Source organism: Quercus suber, unplaced genomic scaffold (genome assembly GCF_002906115.3).
Source record: "Quercus suber isolate HL8 unplaced genomic scaffold, Cork oak 2.0 scaffold_1083, whole genome shotgun sequence".
Classification (NCBI taxonomy): Eukaryota; Viridiplantae; Streptophyta; class Magnoliopsida; order Fagales; family Fagaceae; genus Quercus; species Quercus suber.
This window is the reverse complement of record NW_027070489.1, coordinates 58195-81061: the sequence shown is the minus strand read 5'-3', so window position 1 is coordinate 81061 and position 22867 is coordinate 58195. Positions and strand designations below refer to the sequence as shown.

General features: G+C 33.6%; 1 protein-coding gene across 1 annotated transcript; it reads left to right on the top strand.

Annotated features, from left to right (window-relative positions):
- Positions 1–2220: 2220 nt before the first annotated feature.
- Positions 2221–18244, top strand: LOC112009198 (protein ACCELERATED CELL DEATH 6). The gene is made up of 3 exons (XM_065769216.1): positions 2221–2479; positions 16200–16744; positions 17429–18244. The coding sequence occupies exons 1-3, from the start codon at positions 2221–2223 to the stop codon at positions 18242–18244; spliced, it is 1620 nt and encodes a 539-aa protein (XP_065625288.1).
- Positions 18245–22867: the final 4623 nt, after the last annotated feature.

The following is a 22867-nucleotide window of genomic DNA, read 5'->3' as shown; positions in this document are numbered from 1 at the left end:
GTGCCTATTACAGTCTACCAAACATGCCTTTAAAAATGTAGTGTAGTTGCGTGGGATCACTATGAAACCATTCTTTCATTGCCTTAGTTGCCAGAGATTGGAAAGGGAATTTGGTTTTTGCTCTGTCAAAAGAAGTGGAAACCAACTCCCTCTCTAAGCAAAGGTCAAGGTAATTATTGGGGTAGCTGGCCATGGTCTTGCTAGGATTGTAATCAAAAGCAATGCCAAAGCTTGCATAGAAGCTTTTTTATCCCCTTTTGATGCAATGCCTTGGAGAATTTTAGTCATATCTATTGATCCTTTCAGCTGGGCTTCGCACATCAGTTCGTTGTTTTCAAATGGACTTTAGAGAAAGAAAGAAAAAAAGCAGCCCATGTTAGAGGCTGTTTGGATTGACAATTTTCATGACTCAATTCTCAGTTTTCATAACTCAATTCTAAAAAATGGTGGGACCCATAGCAAAATACTCGTTTGCCTGCACCAATACTCTATTTCTATAACTCTATTTCCAATACTCAATTCTCTACTTTTTGAGTTATGAGTTGTGGAAACTGAAAACAACTTTTAGCTGTTTTTAGTTTTCAATTCTCAATTTCTCATAACTCAATGGCAAACTTGTAATAAAACACACATGAGGGACCCACAGCCGCACCTTTTGACCAAACCAACTCTTTTTTTTTTCTTCTTTCTTTCTTCTCCTGTGGGTTCGTTCTTCCCTTTTCTTTTTTCTTTTTTCTTTCCCCTTTCTTCTCCTGGGTTCGTTCTTCCCTTTTCTTTTTCTTTCCCCATTCTTCTCCTGGGTTCGTTCTTTTTTTTTTTTTTTTTTTTTTTTCTTCTTCACCTGGGTTCACATCTCCTTCCTTTTTTTTTTCCCCCTTCTTCACCTGGGTTCACGTCTCCCCTGTTCTTCCTCTTTTCTTTTTTTTTCTTCTTCACCTGGGTTCACGTCTCCTTCCTTTTTTTTTTTTTTTTTTTTCCTTCTTCACCTGGGTTCACGTCTCCCCTGTTCTTCCTTTTTTTTTTTTTTTTTTTTTTTGGGTTCGGGTTTGTGGGTACTCTAAAAAAAAAAAAAGCTGCAGTGGTGACAGAAATAGAGCCCACAAATAGTGTGAAAAATATTGAGTGATGAAAAATAAGTGATGTGCCAAACGGGTATTAATTTTAGAGTGATATGTGATAAGTGATGAGTATTGAGTTATGAGTGATGAGTGATAAATGATAAAAATTGAATAACAAAAATTGAATGATAAAAAAAAAAGTGGCCAAACAGCCTCTAAATTTCTTCTAACACCTTTCTCTTTTTAACAAGGGGCAAATAATTTCCTAAGCCACTATTATTATATTATCACTAGTCCTCCTATCCGGGACAAACCCGCTTGACAATTTAATATTATTTTCTATGAGCAATCGTGCAGAGGAATTGAAATAACCCGGGCAGAGCACCACGTGAGTGTCAGGCGTCGTCATAAGTGTTCCCTGGCATTATTGAAGCTAGAATCAAAATAATCCGAGCAGCACCACGTGAGTGTCAGGCGTCGTTGGACGAAAGTGTTCCCTGGCATTATTGAAGCTAGAATAACCAACAGTAATTTTGAACGTGACATGATTAAATTGGCTCACTTTTTATAAAGTACCTTTGTTTTGACGCGTTTGTTGCCTTTATCTTTAGTCTTTACTCTCTCTCAAAAATATCAAAACGAGGTAGAGTGACATTGTTTTTACTCTCTCTCAAAAATATCAAAACGAGGTAGAGTGACATTGTTTAGAGAGAGAAATATTGGAGCCACTGATTCAGAATGGATTCCTCAGATTCCGATTTGTCTGAAGCTAATCAAGCATCTAGTCACCCTTCGCCGACAGAGGACAACATTGGCATGAAACCTGAATTTTATAAAGCTGCAGCAAAAGGTAAAATTGAGGTCTTCGAATATATTGCAGAGCCTCTTGCCCAACTACTAACCCCAAATAGAAATACAGTCCTTCATATTCACCTCACAAGCTTAATTAAAGAATCAGAATCATCAACGGCCTTTGTCATAGAAATTCTTACAAAGTGTCCATCACTGCTAGGGCAAGCTAATGTCAAAGGTGAAACTCCCTTGCATATCGCGGCAAGGTATGGACATGCCCCCATCGTGGAAGTTTTAATTGAATGTGCAAAAAGTCTAGAAGTAGACCTCGAAAAATGGGGTTAGTATAACGGTGAAGGAGATGTTGGAAATGACGAATAATGAAAAAGATACGGCGTTCCATGAGGCTGTACGTGGTAATCATCTTGATGTGGTGAAACTTTTGATCCAAGAGGGCCCAGATTTTTCATATTCTCAGAATGATGCCGGTGAGACTCCACTTTACATGGCTGTGGAGAGAAGATTTGAAAAATTGATGCATCTTATTTTACTCAGATGCGCGTCACTAGCTCATGATGGCCCCCTTGGTAGAACAACGTTGCACGCTGCAGTAATTTGGAACAGTAGAGGTAATGCCTATTATTAAGTATTGGATTGTTTCGTTATAAAAAGTTTGTGCTCTGATTAATTTCAAATTAATATAATTTATTATTAATTGTAATTCTAAAATAGAATTAAAAAATATTTATTAGTATGATGATGTGAAATATTGGCTTCAAACATTTATGTGACAACGTTAGAATAAATCAATAAAAATCAGAATTGTATTTTATATTATTTTATAAAATTGATAAAATTAAAAAGAAACAAGTGGAACCAAATGTAATATCTGACTTGTTTCCAAAATTAAAAAAAAAAAGGAAAAAAAAAACTGTAGCATGTTACCACCAAAGCTTTATTCGTATTTTATTATGAATACAATTATACAAAACCCAGAGATTATGTATTTCATCTATCAAATCTATAAAATATAAGGATGTGTAATATATATTAAACTAGTTGCTGATTTGTGCGATGCACGATACTAAAATAATCTAATTAAATATAGTGACCTATTTTTCAAATGTATTTTTTATATCTAAGCAAACATAAATATAGTATTTCTTTAATATATCTATAATTTACATTATATATATGTTCATAAATTTAATTATTTAGTAAAAGCCCATATAATTTTTTATATATCAAGTATCAACACAAATGCAAATTGCAAATTCATATATAAGCCAATAAATTTTAGCCTAATTTCAGTCCAATAACATATTTATATAATATAAGTTTAGTTAACTTCATAAATTAAAAAATAATGAATAAAATATTTGAATATAGGAGTAATAAGTTAGAGACGTTGGATCTTGGATGAGGGGAGTAAAAATGAACGTTAAACAAATAAGAAGTAAACTGTTGTCTAGTACACTGCTAGTAGTGCCCGTGGGTTACAAAACCAATGAATAAAAAACCATGTAAAACGATTAAGGGCAAAACCAAAAACCAAAACCAATAAATAAACTCAAAAAAAAAAAAAAAAAAAAGGCTAGATAATCTTAAAATTGTTCATCTGCCGTTCCTTTTAGCTTAGGAATATAATCCTAGAGTTGGAGAGAGAGAGAGAGAGAAATAAGCAGATCCACTGTTGATCTCTGATCTCCACCGATCCACCTTGACTTCCAGCTCATCTGCTGGTCGACTGAAACGCCTTGGCTTCTCTGCCACTTGCTTCGACTTGAAAGGGAGGTTGGTTGTCTTTGGATTTGGATTTAGCGTTTTGATGAGTCACGATGACGGATGGGTATGCTGGGATTTTGTTAGGTAGATTTGCCGTTTGGAGTTTGTTAGCTAGATCTTGTTGTGTTCCAATAAGTCATGAATATGAAGAAAAGGATGGGTTGCTGAGACTTTTCTTAGGTGATCATGTATTTTGAATGGTTTTTACTGGGTTTTTGTTATATGTTTGTATGAATGGCTGGGTTTACTTCGAATATTTCTATTTCAGGGGCTAGTTAGATTGAATTGGCATTTTGGCTAATGGTTTTGTCTGTTTGATGGGTTTCTTAGTTTGAGGAAATCTGGGTTTATTTATTCTAAGTTTTGGAGAATAACAATCACCAGAGAACAAAACACAAAGACAATCAACTAGTTAAAGAAAATCAATCTGGGTTTGTAGGCTTTTGACACTTCACTTCAATTACTGCCCTAGCAATTGTTCCTCACACCAGCAACTTGGATAATTATCAGTTCCCCAAAAAAAAGTTCCTAGTTTCTCCTAAAACTATATAGGTACTTGGCATCGTCTTCTTCCTTCTTTAGGTTTTGTCTATATATTTGTTAATTAGCTAACATTGTCTTTGCTGGATCTAATGGATTGGTGCAAAAGTGTTGGAGTCAGTTCCAAATTTAATAAAAAAGTTGTCACTGAATTATAATTTCTGGAGTTTTATCTAAAATGTTTATCTATTTTTGCAAAAAATTAAAACTCTAACTTTTTGATTCATGTTATGTTATATTTTTTTTTTCATAAAAGTTGTTTTTAAATAGAAAAGCCAGAGGTTAGTTATGGAACCTTAACAGAGATATTCTTAGGGAACAAAGTATTAAGTTTTGAATGACAAAGGGAAAACGGGCCTAAATCACAGGGTGGAATTTACTTTAATTTGCCTACCAAGTAAATATCATATTGCATTTCTCCCAACCTACTTCTCCTACCCCACACGTCTTTTTCAACTTTATAACCCACGTATTACGATATTTCTATTTCTTTACTGTCAAAATAATTAGTGTTCTACTACTGTTTATAAAAAATTTAGGAATTTATTATCTTTTAAAACTTGAGTCTATGAAATTTACGTTTGACACGTATCCTAAAGTTCAATAAATTGAGTTTCATAAAAAAAATAAAAAAGTAAAAAAGTAAAAAAAAATGTTACAGTAGCACCCGCTGACTTGAAATTTAGAATTAATAATGCCACGTAAACTCAAGTTTGGTAAGCTTGTGTTTCGTGTAATATGAAACTCAACTTCACCATAATCGAGTTCCTTGTTTTCTACAGTGTAATGTTGCAATGTAGCTGAAGTGTAGTAGTAATCAGGTGTAGTGTTGCAGTGTAGCTAAAGTGTAGTAGAAATCAACTCCCTTTTTTTTTTTTTTAAATAGTGCTGATGTTGAAAAATATGAGAGTTCTAAATCCTATGTGGCAAACTCTAAAGAAGTAATAAAAAATAAAAATAAATAAATAAAAAACTCAAACATAGGTCCAAAGCTTTGGTTTTATAGTATATATAGATATAGATGACATTTCAACAATTAAATAAATTTGTAATCAAGTTATAGTAGTAGTCTTATAATATCTATCACAATTCTCTAATATATATTTACATATTGAGGTTATGGATTAACCAACTTTTGTACGCTAGTAACAGTATAACTATTTATCAATGATCAAAGTGAAATATTACGATTGTGTTTGGAAATTTGGATTTGGATTTAGATTTAGATTTGGATTTTAAATGCCTTGATTTCAAATTCATTGATTTTAGGAGTTATTTCAAATCTATGCATTTTGAAGGTCTAAAATCTTTGGTAAATTTGTCAAATCTAAATCCTTGACATTTTTTAAATAGTCCAAACAAGATATTTATATTTCAATCACCCAAATTCAAATCCAAATGCCCAAATCATGTCATTCAAACACACCATTATCCTTATGTGATTGTAGATGTGACGAATGGGTATGTAATTAGAATTTTAACTTGGGATGTTAAACCACGAATAAAAAAAAAAATTCTATTGTCTGCTTAGGATTTTTTAGATAACCTGTTAAGTCTTGTAGATTATCGAAAATTATAGATTACTACTATATCTTAGTTACAAATTAAAAATATCTTTTAAGTTTGTTTAGGTTTAATCCTTATACTCTTCTAAAAAAAGGGTTTAATCCTAATGTGAAGACTTGTAGATAATCTAAAAAATTCCACACACACACAAAACTCCAAAAAAACAAAAACGAAAAAAAAAAAAATTGTTAAATATTAGCATTAATATATCATGTTCAATATGCTGGAATAGATGCAAAAGCGGAAGTATAAAATAAGAACACAAGAACACGAGGGTGTTACATGGTTCAACCTAACGAACTACGTCCATGGAGGAAACTCTAAAATGTTACATCTTTAATATATGAGTGTAATACAAATTCTATTTTACAAATAACTATAACATGGGTATATATAGTAGAGTAAATTATAGACTAATAAACTTCTAGTACAAATAGGAGATTTGACTTGCACACATAGAAGGATTGGGCTTGGGCCTATGTTATTGGGCTAATATATCTTTAACACCTTCTCTCGAACTAGGGACAGACACAAGAGGAGGGGTGCCCAATTTTATTTTATTTTATTAGTAGGTATATTTTCAAAAAAATTAATAATAATAATAATAATAACAACTTTCCCCCCATCCCCAATTACCAGCCGGCCAACCCAATGTAAATCAACCAAAAAAAAAAAAATTAAATACAGAAATTCAGTCCAACTCCAAACGAAATAGACCCCCTCCAAAATTTTCAACCCCATTACTAGCCGACCAGCCCAATGTAAATCAACCAAAAAAAAAAAAAAAAAAAAACCTCCAAAATTTTGAACACAATTGACAATACCCAGCTGGGCAGCCTAATGTAAATCATTAAAAAAAAAAAAAGGTAAATACAAAAATTCAGTCCAAACTCCAAACAAAGAACGCAATAGAAAAAGAAAAAGAAACACTAAGAAAGAGCAAGACGGAGAGACGGAAGAAATTTTTTTTTTCCTCTTATCTCCGACCCCTTAGCCTGAATTCCTGGGTCCATCCTTGTCTCAAACTCAAGGTAAAAACTCCATAAACCTTGAGCTTGGATAAGCTTGAGAATATCCTTTAAAAAATTCCTTGAAAAATGCCTTGAAGAAACCATGAAATCAACCACAAAGATGCCTTGAAGAAGTCCTAAAAATCGTTGGGGAAGCCACAAGGAAAGCCTGAGAATGACCTTAGAAGAGACAAGAAGGATCGAGCACTATGGAGGAAGAACCATGCACAATGAAGGAGATGTTTAAAAAATTCAGGAGAAAAGCTACGTCAACGACCAAGAAAACCTACTAGGGCTGAAGAGGCTACATTGAAGGCCTGAAGAAGATTGGCGAAAAGAACGTTGTCATGAAACACGGTTAGCAAGTCTTTGTGTGTAGAAGGGTCCCAAATAAATGTGAAATGGGCAATTTGAGTGATTTATAAGTTTCAAATAAAGATAGAGAATCCAAATTGAATCCCGCAAAAAACTAAGTAAGATAGGCTCTATTGAAATTTGAAATACTTTTACATTTGGTCAAAAAATCAACGGTCAACTGTTCAGTTAAAGTTAATGCTGGAAGTAAATTAGGCTAACGTGGCAAAGTGGCATTGACGCAATGCTAACATGTAACTGATGATGACATCATCAGATGGTGCCATGGATGACATCATTAAAGGGGGAACGGCACATGAGCTAGTGGATAAGCGTGGCTGACTAGGAAGTTCTCCAAGTGGCGCGTGGAGCATATGGATTGTATCACCAGATCTTCTACCAGAGCATGAGAGCGCGTGGATGATGATTTCGCCTCGAAATTTCAAGGTTTTGTAGATCGGTAAATGATCGACCTCCTAGAGGCAGTGGTAAGCATAAATGAAAACCCAGGGGCTACAGATCAAGCATATCAATGGTCTTGTGGCACTTTACAGGCTCCTCACAGCAGCGAACAGCGTGGACTTTCTCTGGTAGTAGCGGCGCAATATTAGAGAAGTTAGACATTGTAAATGGTGTCGAATAAAAAGGTTGAGACTGTAGATGAAGGCACGACTTGCACGTATCTGAGATTGGAAAGGCACGATTGGTTTTGGGAGCAAGCTTAACAAAGAGATTTTTTTAAAAGGCTAAAGAACAAAGTTTGGCTATGATACCATGTTAAATATTAAGCATTGATATACTATGTTGAATACGAAGAAATAGATTCAAAATCAGAAGCATAAAATAGGAACACAAAACACGAGGGTGTTACTTGATTCAGCCTAACAGCCTACGTTCACGGAAAAAACCCTAAATGACCACATCTTTAATATATGATAGTATATAGTACAAATCTTACATTACAATGAACCATAACATGAGTATATATAATAGAATAAATCTTAAACTAATTAACTTCTAGTATAAGTAGAAGACTTAGCTTGCATACATAGAAAGATTGAGCTTAGGTCTATGTTATTGGGCTAATATATCTCTAACTTGGGCCTATGCAATTGGGTTAATATATTTCTAACAAAAAACAAAAGAAGTATTAAACAATTATGTTGAGTCAAAGAACTTGTAACACCTAATTTGCATAGTCATAAACATTTGGGTCCAAACAGCAAACAATCAAAATTAACAGGTCAAACGAAAATATGATTAAGTTGTCATATGGATATTTTATATTTGGACTTTCTGGCCCAAATTTCAAAATAAGAATGCCAATTTTTATTTTGGGAGGGCCACATATAATTTTTTTGGGATCTAAAAATTATATACAACATATACATACTATTAAATTTTGGGTCAAAATACAATATTAGTTCATAAATTTTAGTCCATGAGTAATTTTAGTTCTTCCAGGGGGAGGAATTTTGAATACCTAAAGTTAAAAGTGATCACTATTGTTTAGGTTGATTTTTGAAATGGCCAATAATTTTAGTCTATCAACCCAAGTTTAAAATAAAGAGGAGTCAAGCCCACAACTCACTCTAATATTAAATAGAGGCTAGTAGTGTAAGAAAAAGAAGAAATATATGGCTATAAACAAGCCTAGCTTTATTGATTAGTGAGTGTTCAAACTTAGTTTGACAACGAATGTAAAATGTTTAAGATTGGCTTGAGATCGAACCAAACCTATAATGATGTTTGAGCTTAAACTTGTCATAAAGTTTGAGTTTGGCTTGGCTCGGCTCTACATAATTTATTAGTCAAACTGAGCTCGAGCTCAATATCAAGTTCAAACTCTAGCTCAATAACAAGCTTTTGAACTTAAGATTTAACATAAGTATAATATCAAGCCCATAGTAAGCCTATTTGTTTTTTGTAAGTGATCCTAACTCCTAATTACTATTAATGTCTTATTAAGATATGGGTTTAATTGTCAACCTCATATTAAACTTATTACCATGACCATAAATGAGTCTAGGCTTAACTAATTTTGTATTGAGCTTTAATATTCACAACTCTGTTCATGAACAAATTTTTTTTTTTTTTTTTTTTTTGGTTTGGACTTGGAAAATAATTAAACAAGCCTAAAACTAAGGCTTAAAAATGGGTTGTTTGTAAACAAAAAAAAACATGAACGAGTTTTTTATTATGTCAAACTCAAGCTTATGAACAATTTGGTTCATTTATAGCCCTAAAGAAATGCAAGGACATAAGCTCATAATAAAGACAAAAGGAATATCCATTAAAGTGTTGAACAAATGGTACAAATAATTGGCTTTAATGCTACATAACAATGTGGAGAGAGAGAGAGAGAGAGAGAGAGAGAGAGAGAGAGAGAGAGAGAGAGAGAGAGAGAGAGAGAGAGAGAGAGAGAGAGCAGATACTACTCATGCCACCACACACACATACATTGTTTCCTTAGGTTGCTATATTTACCCCAAGCCAGACTAATAAATNTCATAAACATTTGGGTCCAAACAGCAAACAATCAAATTAACAGGTCAAACGAAAATATGATTAAGTTGTCATATGGATATTTTATATTTGGACTTTCTGGCCCAAATTTCAAAATAAGAATGCCAATTTTTAATTTTGGGAGGGCCACATATAATTTTTTTGGGATCTAAAAATTATATACAACATATACATACTATTAAATTTTGGGTCAAAATACAATATTAGTTCATAAATTTTAGTCCATGAGTAATTTTAGTTCTTCCAGGGGGAGAGGAATTTTGAATACCTAAAGTTAAAAGTGATCACTATTGTTTAGGTTGATTTTTGAAATGGCCAATAATTTTAGTCTATCAACCCAAGTTTAAAATAAAGAGGAGTCAAGCCCACAACTCACTCTAATATTAAATAGAGGCTAGTAGTGTAAGAAAAAGAAGAAATATATGGCTATAAACAAGCCTAGCTTTATTGATTAGTGAGTGTTCAAACTTAGTTTGACAACGAATGTAAAATGTTTAAGATTGGCTTGAGATCGAACCAAACCTATAATGATGTTTGAGCTTAAACTTGTCATAAAGTTTGAGTTTGGCTTGGCTCGGCTCTACATAATTTATTAGTCAAACTGAGCTCGAGCTCAATATCAAGTTCAAACTCTAGCTCAATAACAAGCTTTTGAACTTAAGATTTAACATAAGTATAATATCAAGCCCATAGTAAGCCTATTTGTTTTTTGTAAGTGATCCTAACTCCTAATTACTATTAATGTCTTATTAAGATATGGGTTTAATTGTCAACCTCATATTAAACTTATTACCATGACCATAAATGAGTCTAGGCTTAACTAATTTTGTATTGAGCTTTAATATTCACAACTCTGTTCATGAACAAATTTTTTTTTTTTTTTTTTTTTTTGTTTTGGACTTGGAAAATAATTAAACAAGCCTAAAACTAAGGCTTAAAAATGGGTTGTTTGTAACAAAAAAAAAACATGAACGAGTTTTTTATTATGTCAAACTCAAGCTTATGAACAATTTGGTTCATTTATAGCCCTAAAGAAATGCAAGGACATAAGCTCATAATAAAGACAAAAGGAATATCCATTAAAGTGTTGAACAAATGGTACAAATAATTGGCTTTAATGCTACATAACAATGTGGAGAGAGAGAGAGAGAGAGAGAGAGAGAGAGAGAGAGAGAGAGAGAGAGAGAGAGAGAGAGAGAGAGAGAGAGAGAGAGCAGATACTACTCATGCCACCACACACACATACATTGTTTCCTTAGGTTGCTATATTTACCCCAAGCCAGACTAATAAATATAGTTATTGAGTTAGGTTCAAGAAAGAGTTAAATTGAATTCCCCTTCTTTGGTTCCATCTTTTGGGATTTATAACATATTATAACGAGACACTTATTATCCATATTTTCATAAGAATCAAAACCTTTAGTAGTTACACACTTAGAAAAATGGCAAACTGGTACGTCGGCAAATCCCAGTGGACAAGAGCTGTTCACTTTGTGAAGAACACCAGGAAACGATTTTACATGTGCTATGGCTATGTGACCATGCAAAGGTGGTTTGGAAATCGAGTTTCTGCTTCGCCAAATTGTATCAGAGGGCTTTTAGATATTTCTTGGATCCAAGGACGAACCCAAGATTTCAAGCTGGGGGGGGCTAGAGATAAGCAAAAATTTTTTTCCCCCCAGATACGCATCCATAAGGTATTAATAAACTATCAACCAAAACAAATACCCAAAAATCATTGTTTCTTAATACGCATCCATATAAGCACCAAAAAAAAAAAATTTCAAATACGTATCTATATAGTATTAATAAACCATCCAACTTTCTCTATCTCGCTCTCGCCTCTCCTTTCTTTTCTTTTCTTTTTTTTCTTTATTTCTTTCATTTCTGGCTTTTCCGTTTGGTTTTGGGTCTTTTACTGGCTGCTAGGTTAGGTTTTCTTCTTCTTCTTTTTTTTTATTATTATTTTTTTTACATATATATTTATATATATTTTAAGGTTTTCATGGGCTTTGAAAACTCTTGGGTTGGCCGGCTAGGATAGGGATGGTTGAGGTGAGGGGGGACCAAGGAGACCTAAGCCATTTTTTGAAAATTTTACATAATAAATTTTTTTTTTTGGGCCCAGAGGGGGCCCGAGCCCCCTTTGCCTTCTACCTGGGCCCGTCCTTGCTTGGATCTCTTTGAGGCTATTTTGGAGCTTGGGTCTGTCTTCAACGTGGCTGTTTTCGCCACAACCGCATGGAGTCTATGGCAGCGTAGGAATAGACTTCGCGAGCAACAGCCAACGTGGCCCCTTCATGAGATCACCAAACAAGTGAAGGAGATGGTGATGGAGTTTTTTGACGTCCAAAAACAGGCCCCTAGTCCAATTTCATGATCAACTTAGGCTAGCTAGTCCTCACCACCAGTGGGTGTTTACAAAGCAAATTATGACACGGCGTTGTTTGGGTATTGCAACTGTGCCAGACTTGGAGTGGTGGTAAGGGACTGTAATGGCACTGTGATAGGAGCTTTGAGCCAAAGAATCTCCCTGCCACAATCAGTAGAGCACGTTGAAGCTCTAGCGGCAAGCCGAGCCGTTACACTGGCTAGGGAGTTGTGTTTGTCTCAGATGGTTTATGAAGGAGTTGCCAAAAGGTAATTGTAGCCATAAACTCGACGAGAGCATGCCACACTCTGTTCGGCCATATTATAGATGAGATTCATTGTCGTAGTTCTTCTTTAGTTAGTAGTTGTTTTGTACACACTCATGGGGGGGGGGGGTAATAAAATAGCCTATGCCCTAGCTAGAAAAGCAGTTCTAACTGTAGATACTGATGTTTGAGTAGAAGAACTAGCCAGTGATGTGGATGATGTATTCCATTATGATATTATCCAATAAAACTCACTTACTTCTTCCTCAAAAAAAGAAAAAAGAAAAATGGCAACCTTGAGCTTTTTCTTGGTTGAATAATAATATTAGCTGCTTTAATAATTATTTTGAGCAATACGTTGACCAATCTTGCTTTCTATGTTTATTGAAGAGAATGAACTCCCTAGGGCCCATTTGGTTGGGATAATTTTAGGAGGGGATGGAAAAGGGAGAAAGGAAAATATGAGAAAAAAATAAGGGAGATGGTTGTTTGGTTGGGAGGGAAAATGGAGGGATTTTGGTGAGGTCCAAGTGTTTTCTTCCCGGGCTCACCAAAATTCTATCTCTCCAATTTGGAGAGATTTGACGAGAAAAAATAGAGGTGGGGTGGGGTTTTGATAAAACACCAAAACTACCCCTCTCACCTCTTTGTGTTAACACTGTTGCTGGTTGTTTTTTTTTTTTTTGGGTTGTCAATGTGGTTTTTTTTTTTTTATAAAAAAAAAAAAAATCAAACCATGGTTTTAGTTTTGATTTGTTTTTTAAAAAAATAAAAATAAATGGTAGCTTTTACCTCTAACAAAAAATATATATAGTGTAATGGAAAATTATTTTTTTATTTGTCGATTATAAGAATTATTTTTTTATTTTATGTTATAGGAGCATAAGAATAAATCATACAAATAACATTTTCTATCTCTCATTTTTCTTGTCAACCAAACAAATGATTTTACCATTCCTTCAATTTTCCATCCTTCCAACCAAACACCATAAGAAAAACTAAATCTCTACTATCTTCCCATTTTTTCACCCCCCCCCCAAACCAAACGAGCCCTAAGAAACTTGCTAAATTTGTGGGAACAGGTCAAATTGCATTAGATGTAGCTAGCCTTAGGGGTGTGCATAAAACCGAGAACCGAAAAAACTGGCCGCATTGGCTGAACCATTGCCAAAATTTCAGTTCAATTTTGGTGTGATTCAATTTCGGTTTTCATTTCATAAAAATGAAAAATTTTGGTTTCATTTCGATGACAAGTTTGTATGCATTGAATCGGCTGAACCGAACCGAATCATATTATAATATATTATGTATTACATATATAATATAAAACATGTTTGGCTTGCAAACATTGGGCCTCCAGCTTGCAAACATCTGGCTTTTTTTTTTTTGTTTTTTAAAACCCACACATTTGAGCCTCTTGCTATTTAAAACCCATTAACCCATTAGATTAAGTAAAACAAAAGACAAATTTTAGAAACCCTACCCTACATACCCTACGACTTACACTTCACTCTCACTCTCACTCTCACTCTCAGACAGCTTCCGCCTCCACCCTCCACTCCACAGTTCAATTCTACCTCTGCCACCGGCCTCCACACTTTGGTTTCCCCTTTCTTTCCCTCTCACTCTCTTTTGATCATCAGCTTGAGGCTTCTTTTGATCATTGATATGATTCTTCTCTCTTTCTTCCCTTTTCTTTCTTGATTTGCTTTGTTCAACACTTCAATAGTTCTCTCTCTCTCTCTCTCTCTCTCTCTCTCTCTCTCTCTCTCTTGCTTTGTTTTTTATATGTGATTAAAGTTAGGGTTTGAAAATCTTGATAACCCTCGTAGGTTTTTTTTTTTTTTTTTTTTTTTTTTTGTGCATTTTGGGTTTTTTTTTTTAATACTAAATCAATGCTATTTTTATGAGATTAACGCTAATAGCCTAGTATTAACAACGTAATGTTAGGGTTTTCTTTCTTTTTTCAGTTGTTCAAAATAAAAACAGAAAACCGATCGAAACCAAAATAAATTAAAACCGATTGATTTCCAATTATTTCGGTCAGTTTAGGTGGAGAAATTCACAAATCAAAAATTTTAGTTTAGTTGGCCAAACACTAACCGGCTAAATCGAACTGATTACACCCCTAGCTAGCCTACTTATTTTAACTTATGGTGATTATTCTAGATTTTATGGAAATTCCAATTTTATCCAAAATATAATAGAATGTCTTTATTTTATTTTATTTGTGTTTGTAGCTAGAACATGAGCTTGCTCATAGACCCTTAGCTTTTTCAAGTATTCACATCTCATTATGTAAAGCCCAAGCTTGGGTCTATGGGTGAGCCCAAATAAGCCCACTCTTTAACCTCTATACCACATTTCTTCAATTCCCCAAACAAAACACATGGGCTTAGGCCATGTTTGAAAAATGTTGTAAATAGGGATAGTAGGCCATAAAGGGTTCAAGCCTTGCTTTGTGCAGGCTTGTAGAGCTTTTAACAAAAGTAACCATCAAGAGCTATTAGTACCTAACAAACTTAAAATTATCTTTTAATTCATTCATAGGCCACTTTAAATGTGACTAGTTTGACTATGTCATAAGTGGCTATAAAAGTGATCACTTTAAACATCAGACACTAAAATCACTCATAAATTAAACTTTAGGAACTCAACGGTATATTTAATTTTTGTTTTTCTCTCTTTCTTTCTTTTTGGGATCCTCTTATACTCTTTTTGTTTCGGCAATAATATTTTTTAGAAAATGAATCATTCTCTAAAAATTATTTTTTATAAATTTATTTCATTTTCCTATATCTAGTAGTAACCTTAAATGAGTTAAAAAACAATTTCATTACTTCCTTTATTTAGCTTACTGTGAGATATAGTTGTTTTCCAAAAATATTTAGTGGACAACAATCTCTATAAATTAGCCATACTTTTTCGATTGATAAAAGATAGTTTTCCTTTGACTCATTTTTTTCTGATGTTATCAAATACTGGAACATGGGCCAAAAGTCATAGGTTCAAATCCTAACCTTAATATATATATATATATATGGATACATTCTAAATAAAGAGTAGAGGAAGGTTTTATTATAAAAGAAAAAAAGAAAAAAAAGAGAGAGAGAGTAAATGAAGGATTTAAATTTTAGATGTCTTCGTTAAAAAGATAATGTTATTTGACTTAAACGTAATTGACAAACTAAAAAAATTCCTAATTAATTACTAAGACTAATTTTAATTTGAGTTTGAATCTATTTAACAGAGAGTCTTTACTAAAATTTATTGGGGAAAAAAAAAAAAAACAGCATTCCCAAAATGGATAAAACAGCTCCATTGGTTGCAAATTAGAACTAATGATAAAAATCCATCTCCAATGCTAACTTATTAGCGAGATATTAGTAAGTAAAGGAAAAATATTTATTTACTTAAAAAATACAAATCACATCTACCCAGTCGATAATACTAGTAACAATATAATAATACGCCATTTCACTAATCGTATTTATCAACTAGACTCTAGTTAAACTTTATGTCATCTTGCTCTGCATTTGCCTTTTTCACACTTAAACTCATGTAAAGGATATATAATACTAAAGGAATCTCATATAATTTTACATGCAAATAGATTGAGTAAAATGTCGCATGTGTATCATGTGTAGTTTATGCTCCCGGTTTATTTTTAATGTTACCAAAATAAAAGCTCCAATTATAGTATATCATGTATAGTTTTCTTTTATGCGATTTTAAAATTTTTCTACTTTATAAGAAAAAATAAATGAACGTGTGACAAACTACGACTAATACATAGAGTATAAAATGGATCTTCATTCAATATAATGAACTCATTCAATTATCCTTATGAATGCTTTTTCTGTCTTCTAAATATGTGTCTTCCTTGTATCTTTTAGAATATTGCTATGTCTAACATATTTAAATTCTCATAGAAATGATACTTAAAATTCTGGGAAGGATAGCACAACAAGAACAAAGTGCTTTCATTAAAAAAGTTGACGAAAAACATTGGACTCCGCTTCATTGTGCTGCATACTTTGATAGTTATTGTGGCGCAAAAATGTTGTTGGAAATTGATAGATCTATAGCATACATGAAAGATGCAAAGGGCGTGACGGCTCTTCACATTGCAGCTCATCGAGGCCATTATTGTATAATGGAATGTATTTTAGAATATTGTCCTGATTGTTGCGAACTAGTTGACGAGAAAGGCTGGAATGCACTCCATTTTGTCGTGAACTCATCTAGTAGTTATTGGGTCAATGAAGCGAAGTGCATCCTAAAGAATTCATCACTCAGCAACCTTTTAAATGAAAAGGATACCCGTGGGAACACCCCTCTCCATCACCATTCCAAATCATTGCATTATATAAAGGATGTCATGTGTCATGATAGAGTTGATAAGATGACCTTCAACAAACAAAACCTCAACGCTTACGACGTCGCTTTAACCAGTGAAGAATTATCTGATACAAAGGTAAAAGAAAATTTTAGTTTATTTCATGGGATAATTTTTTCTAATGGAAACTATTAGGACACTGTATCTTTTTTCCCTTTCCAATGTTGCATATTTATTAAAAAAATCAATTAAGATATTATATAAAAGAGATGTAAATTACAAATGACTCCTTTTGATTTTGACTTGTTTTCAATTCGGTATTATACTTTTAATTTTCATAATTTTTAAATGTAACCCTTCCATTTACTCTCATTCAATATCAATATGACAATATATATGTCCCATCAAAAAAAAAAAAAAAATGACAATATGTATGGTTAAGTTCACCAAGACCATGTTATTTTGCAAAGTGTAAGATCCTAAAATTAAGGGGAAGATTGGACGGAACACTAAATGGAAAGATTAATTTGAAAATAAAATTAATGCTGAATGGTCATTTGTAATTTAGCAAAGAAAAGAAATTAAAAAAATGTTAAAACCATGTGACCCTGCATATATGCCAATATTAAGGGTTTTTTTTTTTTTTTTTTGGTTGAGAATTATGCCAAAATTAAGGTGGAGTACTGAGTTGCTGGCACGCTAATAATTCTGCCACTCACGGCAGCAGTCAAACCTCATCCTTTCAAAATGTGTGCATTCCTGTGCCATGCTGGCTATTCCCTTTCTCAAATCCTAATTATTAGTGTTCTACATGTTGCACAGTTTATGGAGATTACAGTTGCAATATCTAAAGACGAACGTCATCGTGCGGAATTTCGAAGACCCTTAGAAGATGATATCCTACCAGAGAGAAAAGATTCTGAACGTTGGAATGCTGAATGGGATGCCCATAAAGCTGAATGGAAAGCCCGTAAACACCGATTTGTTTATATCATGGAAAAAGCATCCGAAACCCATTTGGTAGTGGACACACTCATTGCAACCGTGGCTTTTACAGTAGGCATTACCATGCCTGGGGGTTTCATAGGTCAAGAAGGCCCGCACCCAGGCTCTGCAATTCTGACGAGTAATACTGCTTTCAAAGCATTTATTATTACAAATACCATAGCCATGGTGCAATCTTGTTTTGCTGCCTTTATCCAACTATTCATGCCACTATTGTTTCTCAACAAAGATCCTGGAGACTTTTCTTTCCTACTGGCCTCACTGATCTTTTGCCTTTCCATATCTGCCATGGGAGCGATGGTGCTGGCATTTGTTTTGGGCACATACGCTGTGTTAATGCATTCCTTGGGTCTTGCCATTGCCAATTCTGTCCTAGGATTGCTCTTCTTCGTCCCCGTCCTTTTCGTAAGTAAGGGATGTTCACATTATTTGCTCGAAATATTGAGAGTGGGTTCGTCTTGGATTTTATACAGGTTGTGCGATTTCAAGCATTTCCTTGGTGATAATGCTCAGCATTTCCTTGATGATAATGCTCTGCATTTCCTTGGTGATGCTCTTGACTGTATTCTCAATGTTTGCGAGTACATTTGTTATTATATTGCCCGTATTTTTTATCGCTGTAGACAGGATTAGTATTTTCATTTCCACTTGCTTGCGAGCCAGTGTAGCATCCGGAGACTTCACGTACTTGGTACAACTGTTTCAGTTATTGCATCTTCACGCTCTGATTAATTTTTCAAATTGTTCCTTGTAAGACTATTTAAATTCTGTTGACTCAATGTGATTATTTAATAAGAATAATTTTGATTATCAAATGTTTGAGCAACTATCAGCAATTTTATAATTAATTAATTGACAAGTGCTGTAACATAGGCAGGCGTATATGATCCGATGCCCCCCTGGCCTCCATAAATGCCAAAAAATGGTTTGGGCTAGTTAGCTAATTATCGAGTCAATCTATCACATATTATACAATATATACATTTTTCAGAGTTCTTTATTATATATGTTTTTATTTTTTTACTAGTTGTGGTAGAAAAAATACTTCTGGATTTCACTCTTGCATGAGATTGATTATAAAAATATTATGGCTTTAGAAAAATCTCCAAACAAAAAATAAAAACAAAGAGAACTTAAAAATAAATTAGAGACACACAACAGAACACCAAAGATTTACATGGTTTGCTTTTAGCCTACTTTCATGGATAGCAATGAGAATAAGAAGAAATTTCACTGGCAAATTTAAAGAATACAAAATGCCATAAAGGTACTCTACCAAAACCCAAAGATATACCCAAATAATTTTTCTCTAACTCAACCAACAAACCAAGTTAAATACAAATTAATTCTCAGCTCTCTACACACGATCAGAATAACAAGCTACATCTTATATATATATATTACCACCCCCACCCCCACCCCCACCCCCAAAAAAAAAAACCTAACCAATGTCAGCAAAATGATCCATGCAAGAAAGTCAAGCATTTAACCTAAGTCTGAACATAAAAATTTAATCTTGCATTTTATAAAGGTGTGCAACACAAGTGTGGAGAAACAAATCTGATCTTGCATCTAATAGAGGCGTGCAATTCAAGTCATACTTGATAAATCTCCACCTTGCCTTTGAAATGAATCAAGCCTCACAAACAAAATTTGCAGACTGTCAAATATAATCAAATTTCTCTCCACTTTGGTAGACTTGTCTCAAGCCATAAATGCTTCAAGTGCTAGTCTTCTTGTAATTCTTAGAAAATTGTGATTCTTCTTCGTCTTATTGGACTTGTATTTTTTTTTTTTTTTTTTTTCTTTTGGACTGGATTGACGAGAGTAATATGACTTGTGGGATTGATCAATGTTGGTACTATCCAAAGCCATGGTTTGGCTTGAAAGGAAAAAAAGAAAAGAAAAGAAAAGAAAGAAAGTCTAGGGGACACACCCAACTCCATGCCTCAATTCATTACATGTTTAAGTGTCACATTGTGATTGGTGCACCTAAATATATATATATATATATATTTATTAAGTTCCTACATAAGTCTCATGTCCATGTGCTAAAATCTAATCACAAAATGGCACTTAAGAAAGTTGTGAAATTGAATATGGTTTTAGGTGTCATCAGGCTCTTCTCAAAAGAAAAACCCTAACAAAGAAAAGAACTTGGTAGAATCATTTACGATAACAATGGCAGAGAGATATAGAACGAATAGAGAAAAAATTGAGAAGGTAAGGATATATGTTTTCTTTAAAAGCTACTGGCTCTGATTGGCTATGGTGGCAATAATTGGGTTTAGAAGAGAGAGAGAGAGAAAGAGAGATTTTGTAATTTTTATGAGGGAAAGTTTGTCAAGTGATGGGCACATGATCAACTTACAGAAATTTTAGGACACATTTTTATTCAAATTGCATTTTTCAAATTTATATTCCACATAATTTTAATTAACCACACAACAAAAAAGTAGCAAATATGTTAATAATAACAAACCATAAAAGACCTATTAATTTTTTTTTTCCTTTTTACCCAGAGGGAGAGGAGTTATAAAGGAAAATAATAGTAATCAATATTCAAAAAGTTTGTTGATAAGAGCATCCACAATGATAAATGCTATCTTATTCACTATCTCAAAAAGCTACTTTATCAATTATACCATACCATTTTACAATACTCTCAACATCCTAATTTTTATTTTACAATATAACACATTAAAATAATATATTTACACAATAAAATAATATATTTCAAAACATAAATAAAAGCTAGCATGGAGAGAGAGTGGGAGGAGAGAGGATTAAATAAAAAAATATTACTTCTTCTTACAATTGTGCTACAGTAACATCACAAATTTGTGATGGTACTGTAGCACAATTCTACCTTTTTTTAGGATACAAGACATATACAACACTTGATGTTGGCTTGTTTTTTGCTTTGAATTGTAAATTTCTCAACATATCCCATTTACCTTGGGCCACTTCTAATGCTCTAAGTACTTATTGAAAGAATGTGTGGTAGAAGATAATAAAATTTGTTCAAGAAAAGCCATTTTCACACAGAAATTTATCCTCCCTTGACCTTGAAGGAAGGATTTTTCTTGATAAATTTTTAAAATATATTTTTATAGTTATATTTTTTATTAAATTTGTTTAGTGTGAGATTGCTATATTTAAAGAGAAGATGAATTCTGATTAGTTTAAACTAATACAGTTTTGCACTATCTGTAATTTTAAAAGTTGAAAGTGGGAGTTTTTCTTTTTTTTGAACCTATTCAACCTTTCTGAACAGTCACTAGAAAATTTTAGAAAATTCTAGAAAATTCTAATTTTCAAATTTTCACTTAGAAAATTCCAAAACTTGAATTTTCACTTTATGAAACCAGATTCTCCAAATTTGAACATCATTATTACAACTTATCCTTGTATATACTTATATATACAACACAATCAAATCCATACATCACTGATATGCCTTGTGATCAATAAGACCAATAGCCTAGGCATCCTTTGAGAGCACATGACAGGGATACAATAGATGGTTAAATCTACCCTTAAATTACACCTCAGTGGCTTAGATGGGTAGAATCCACCCTTGAATTACACCTTCAAGGGATTACACCATGAATGGTTAAAATTAGTAAGACTCTCAGTTAGAGAGTTAGATGTAAGTGTGCATTACATAATACTTGGAAATATATATTTGCTTTATGCAACTTAGCTTTTATGAGTTGTCAAACATAATTAATGTTTTTACTTGAAGGTATTGATTTTTTTTTTTTTGAAATTTGTGTAGATATGAGATTGGTGGCGAAAAGACATTTTTTGTGGCGCTACTTAAACTCTTTTTTTTTTTTTTTGGTAATGTATGGAAGACATCTTTCATCTATATATTGTTGTAATTGTTTTGTAAACAATTTTAATGGATTTAATAGTATAATTATTGAAAAGATTGTATGAATGATTTGTTTATGAATATGATTGGAAATGAACAGGTTAATGTAATGTAATGACTAGTTAATGTAAAGAACATAAATAAATTTTTTTTTAAATGGTTACGAAAACTTTTGTAATTGGTTGAACTCTGATTATAAACAGAAATTGGTGAGGAAATATTTCGTCACCTAATATGGTCAAATAAAAAAAATTACTAATTAAAAATAATTGGTGATGAATTTATTTCGTCTCTGAATATAATGTTTAGTGGAAAAAATATTAAAAGACAAAATAATTTCATCACCTATAATTTTTTTTATTAAAAACAATTAGACAAGTTAGTGACAAAAAATTTCACCATAGGACATTTGTTGAGGCTCATTTTTTTTTATGAAGCCCAGCAGGACAAAGGGCCCAGAATTGCGGGCAGACTAAAAGAAACAGCAAACAAAAAAAAAAGGCATACGAATGGTTCAAGGGTCCATGAGATGGGTCTAGAAGGAGCAAATGGGCTTGAATAGGCCCAGAAAGAGAAAAGAAACAAATCCACGGAAAAGATGAGGGAAAAGAAAGAATGGGCCACAGCAAGCCCACTGTAATAAAGCAAAGAGAGTAACGGCCAAATGGAGAACCCATGAGCCCAAAGGATAAAATTTATGGAGAAAATTGGGCCAAGGACGCCCAAAGTGAGTTAGCAAAAATCCATGTGTGAAACAAAACTAAAATGGGCCAGGGATGCCCACAAGAAAAAGGGACATTGGAGCCCGCAATAAATAAGAGAAGGAACCCAGTAAGTATACTGGGTTACGGAGAGGGAAAGCACACGACAGGCCCAAAGGGGCTCGGCAGGATTGAAATGAGCAACAGGAATAGCTACTTGGCATGTCAAGAGATGCAAAGCCACAAAGAGAAACACCCAAACTAAAGGGAGGCCCAAATGATCTTACAAAGCTCAACCTTCCAAAGAAAGGGACGACACATGAATGTTGGCCTGCTGGAAATACAATCCACACCAGAAAATGCCAAAAGAACACGGCAGGATATGCGCACCCATTCTCAGACCTCGGCAAATGAATGAAACATCAGTAAGGTAATGCATGTGAACGACCCAGGCATCACCAGCCTATACCCAGCCACTATGGGAACGGATGACGTCATGGGTGAGGGCAAGACCTAGCGGTGGGGAGAGGAGTGGGAACCCATTTTGTGTTTCTTGCCCAGACTCTTTTGATGGGCACAGTCCTACTGGGATGACATGTCACCCAAAAGAGGCAAGGGTGGGTAACAACCACTGGGTGCATGCCATAAGAGACCGAGAGAGAGAGAGGACACATT

Excerpts from the sequence above, each read along its gene's own strand:
- LOC112009198 (XM_065769216.1), top strand. The coding sequence starts at position 2,221 with ATGACGAATAATGAAAAAGATACGGCGTTCCATGAGGCTGTACGTGGT. Across the intron at positions 2,480-16,199 it reads AGTAATTTGGAACAGTAGAG|AAATGATACTTAAAATTCTG; the intron begins GTAATGCCTATT and ends AAATTCTCATAG. Across the intron at positions 16,745-17,428 it reads AAGAATTATCTGATACAAAG|TTTATGGAGATTACAGTTGC; the intron begins GTAAAAGAAAAT and ends CATGTTGCACAG.